General features: G+C 46.7%; 1 protein-coding gene across 1 annotated transcript; it reads right to left on the bottom strand.

Annotated features, from left to right (window-relative positions):
- Positions 1-204: 204 nt before the first annotated feature.
- Positions 205-3,464, bottom strand: LOC119276313 (probable protein ABIL1). Its single transcript, XM_037557350.1, has 9 exons — positions 3,079-3,464; positions 2,856-2,938; positions 1,747-1,897; positions 1,569-1,668; positions 1,399-1,482; positions 1,242-1,314; positions 1,112-1,167; positions 873-961; positions 205-722 (listed from the first exon to the last, which is right to left on the bottom strand). Exons 1-9 carry the CDS (start codon positions 3,202-3,204, stop codon positions 567-569), a joined length of 918 nt encoding a protein of 305 aa, XP_037413247.1. The 5' UTR covers positions 3,205-3,464; the 3' UTR covers positions 205-566.
- Positions 3,465-3,868: the final 404 nt, after the last annotated feature.

The raw sequence follows: 3,868 nt of genomic DNA on the forward strand, positions 1-3,868 counted from the left end.
CTTTGCTTGGGTGCACCCTGTGGCATCGGCAAGGTCGGTAAGTGGGAGGAAGGCCAGCGACGGCTAGGGTTCCCTCCCCGTCTCCTACGGGGGCGACGCGGGAGGGGTGGGTGGGTCGGGAGGGTCCCGTCGTCGCTCTCAACTGAATAATAATCTTTGTGAGTATGCCTGAAAACCCAGTGGCGATAGTTTTCCACACAAAAAGATCTGTGAACATTCATTCAAGGAGATACAAATCTTCGGTTGTGTTCTTTACAGACACGCTTTATGATCTATATATAAATGAAAGGAACTTGCCATTGACATACCCATATGCATTCCATCTCATTCATTTATACTGAAAACTTCTGGAACTTCTGCCTAGTGACTAGACACGATGGTTTAAGACTGACTATATCCGTATAATTTTTTTCATCAATTTATAGATGAAAAGGGCATCAAAATAAGGTCTATCTCTAGACCACTAACATACACGATGCAAATAGTCATATAAGAAATGTGGAGTGAGTTTGTTGCATGTACTTCATGGTGGGGCGGGAAGGAGCAAACTGGAGGTTTGCAGTTGATCAACGAACAGAGACGTTTTTCATCTTTCCGGACCTGTGCCTGACAAAGAAAGCAGCTAGCATACTTTTGGTGCGGACGGGAGCCTTTTGGATTTGACGCCCTCTTGTGTTGTCGAGAGAACTGAATGATGCCAAATGCCTTGCACCAGGCTGATCCTGAAAATGCAAATCAGGCAACCCCATTATATAATCAAGAGTTCTGTACACAAGATAGGTTGTCTGTGGAGGGAAATAGACAAGTTTTACACCACCAAATGAATTACAGGCCTTAATACTAAGCACATATTTCATCATATCATGCTTTACCTTCATGCCAATGTTACGCGTAACAATGTCCGAGCTGCTCACATTCGACTGCAGACGCTTGGGCAAGGGAGACACGGACAATTCCTTACCTGAAATGTAAGTTGTTTCAGATAAAATGCTTGTTGTCTGTACACACAGATATAAACTATGCAAAAATCTGCCTAAATAGGTAAACTTAGTACCAATTATAAAAGCAAAACACACAACTGGGGCTATAAGCAACAAAATAAATTAAATACCTGTAAGGTTGAACCCGCCACTGGATGTAGGCTTGGTAGTTTTCGTTTCCCCATGGCTGCAAAAGCAGATGACAACAAATCAAATACCCCATTTCAGAAGAGTGGAGAAAAATGGACGTGACATACTTACCCTAATTCAGATTGGTGTTCTCCATTGGTTTTGGTGTTCTTCTCTGAAGCCAAGTGCCAGAAAAGAGTCTTCTCTAATAACGAAAACATTTTGCATTAGTACACTAAGTATTTGGCATCAAAAATCCAAATGTGCGCACAGAAGCAAGAAAAGGCACCTGAGGGATAAGGTTTAGGCTTCAAGTCAAACTCGGCGTCTGTTTGCATCTCAGAAAAGGCCTGCATTCTTTTGTTTCCCGCCGCTAGTTCAGGGAAAATTTAACAAGTCAAATTAGGTGATAATCGTTTCTTGGGCTGAGAAATACATGTTTGTATCACACATCCTTACTTGGTACGATGTAATGTTTGTGGTGTCTTGTGGCGTTTCCGATCATCTGCTGCTGCCTAAGGCCTTCTTTATCGGTGTAAGTTTGGCAAGTCAGGACTTGCTGAACATGGAAAGTAAGTGTCACTTGTAAATCCTGCAGCTCTATCAGCACAAATTATCTTGCTAAAATAGTCAGTACCTGGTTCAAGGATGCTACTTTCAGCTCGACAGTTGAGACCTCTGAAACCTGTTGTTCATACAGGTCTGTTAATTTGTAGGCAACGGTGCCAAGGTGGTCGACCGCGTTGACCAGCGCCCTGACAGCATAATCTTTCAAGTTGTCCAGCACGCTGATAACAAGAAACATGCGAAAAATGATCAGACAACCTCTCACTGCATGTTCTACTTCTGCACAGTGATCAGCTAGCAGAAACTTGATGCAGCCTTTTGTTCTTCCATATTTACAGAATCCTTGGTTCCTTTTGCAGTGCAGTCAGATGCAGAAGATGGGCGCATCCATTCAACTAAAATTAACAAGGTAACCTTTATTTCTAAGTTGACCAAGAAATTCTTATTGCTAGGTGGACGATTCTGAGCGTTGATTCTTTATCCAATGGGAGTCGAGTAGTTGCACAATTTGGAGTAACTATTTCTCAGGCGACGGCTTAAAATAACAGATCTGAATTAAACAATTATGAAAAGTTGTGCAAAGAAATCCAAAATTCCTACAACCTTCACTGCCCATGATTAATTCTCTAGTGGTGTCTCAGAATTTAAGCCTCCACACCTGGAGAGTTTTTCTCAATCAATTGTCCTTGATTTGTCTGATCCTAGTTAGTCGGTAGATGGGCGCAAATATGCTACTCCCTCCGTCACAGTTTACAAGTCCTACGCGTATACCTAGGTTGCCAATTTTACCACTCTAATATAAACTATATAACACAAAAATTATACCTTCTGAAAATAGAACATCTGAAGTTTATATTGGTATATTTTTTGTAATATATGACTTGTATTAGGTTGGTCAAATTGACGATCTAGGGGTACGCGCACGCCCTGTAAACTGAGAGAGAGGAAGTACTAGCATACTACTGAACCAATCAATGCATCATTGGTAGACTCACAACACCAAAATAGAAGCTGGGCATAAAGTTTGGTTAAAACATGGGCTGGCAACATCAAGTAAACAATGATTGCTACACATGCAAAGTTGTTGTTACTGCCAAGAAATTGCGACCGAGTTGCCACAGAATACTGTAGAATTGAGTGGTAGAACTGGGAATCGCAGTGGAGACGAGAATAGCTCACATATGCTTCTGCTCGCTGTGGAGGTACGACTTCTCGCAGTACTCCGCGGCGGAGTAGAGCTGTGGGCGCAGGTTCTTGAGCTCCTGCACGCGCGACAGACGCAGGTCACTTACCGCCAACCTAACAAAAGGGAGCGCAAAACGCGGATCTGTCGGCGCGCCGATAGAGGCGATAGCCAGGCCGGGTAGCGGCGGGATCTCCCGGATCCTGGCCGGCGGCGTACCTGGAGCGCCTTGACGAAGCTCTTGCTCCGCTCCATGGACGCCTCGTCGAAGGTGGTGGGAGCAGGGCGGGCGGGGTCTGGGCCGGCCGCCCACGAGGGCGGCGCCTGCAGCTGCGGCTGCTGCATCGCGGTCCTCTGCTCGCTCCTGTCGTCGGTGGGAACGGGAGGCGGGGAGGCCAAGGCACGTCAGGAGGGGAGGAAGCAAGGTAGCGAATGCGATTCGCCTCTGCTGTTATCCCGCCTGCCGAGTGCTGCAGCAGCAGCAGCTCGCGTATTGGAGGTAGCTGCTCTCCGGCTCCGGCTGCGTGCGGGAGTGGAGGCAGGTGGTGGAGTGGGGGCGGGGCAGCGACCAGCGAGCGAGGAGGTGAGGGTGGGCGCGGATGGCGACGGCGGACGGGGCCGTGTTGGTTGCCAGTCGCTTTAAGTTCTAGTCAATGTGCGGCGGGCGCAGCACCCACCCACGCAGGCCCTGTTGCACTTGGCAATGACGGCAGCAGATTAGGGGAATCGAGTGCAAGCTTTGTCAGCCTCTTTTTCCTTCGCGGGAAATCTCTCTCGGTTGTGTTTTGTGGGAGCTAGTACTACTTTTTAAAAAAATTCACTGATGATTTGATGAAAAAGTGAGTTTGTCTCCTCCGTCCTGTGGCTCGTCCTCTGCACTTGGTTCAGAGGTGACCCGGGTGCTTAGAGAATTTCTTCTGTAAAAATATACCTCCAAGGGCTAGTCCTGGATGGTTTCATTTTTTTTTTGTTGCTGTTTGGTTGCGAGATGTTTGGTGCGTTGGTACCT

Source organism: Triticum dicoccoides, chromosome 3B (genome assembly GCF_002162155.2).
Source record: "Triticum dicoccoides isolate Atlit2015 ecotype Zavitan chromosome 3B, WEW_v2.0, whole genome shotgun sequence".
NCBI lineage: Eukaryota > Viridiplantae > Streptophyta > Magnoliopsida > Poales > Poaceae > Triticum > Triticum dicoccoides.

Coding starts and splice junctions, on each gene's coding strand:
- LOC119276313 (XM_037557350.1), bottom strand. CDS start 3,204: ATGCAGCAGCCGCAGCTGCAGGCGCCGCCCTCGTGGGCGGCCGGCCCA. Junction 1,669..1,746: donor AAGTAGCATCCTTGAACCAG/GTACTGACTATT, acceptor TTCCATGTTCAG/CAAGTCCTGACTTGCCAAAC. Junction 723..872: donor CGCGTAACATTGGCATGAAG/GTAAAGCATGAT, acceptor TTGCATTTTCAG/GATCAGCCTGGTGCAAGGCA.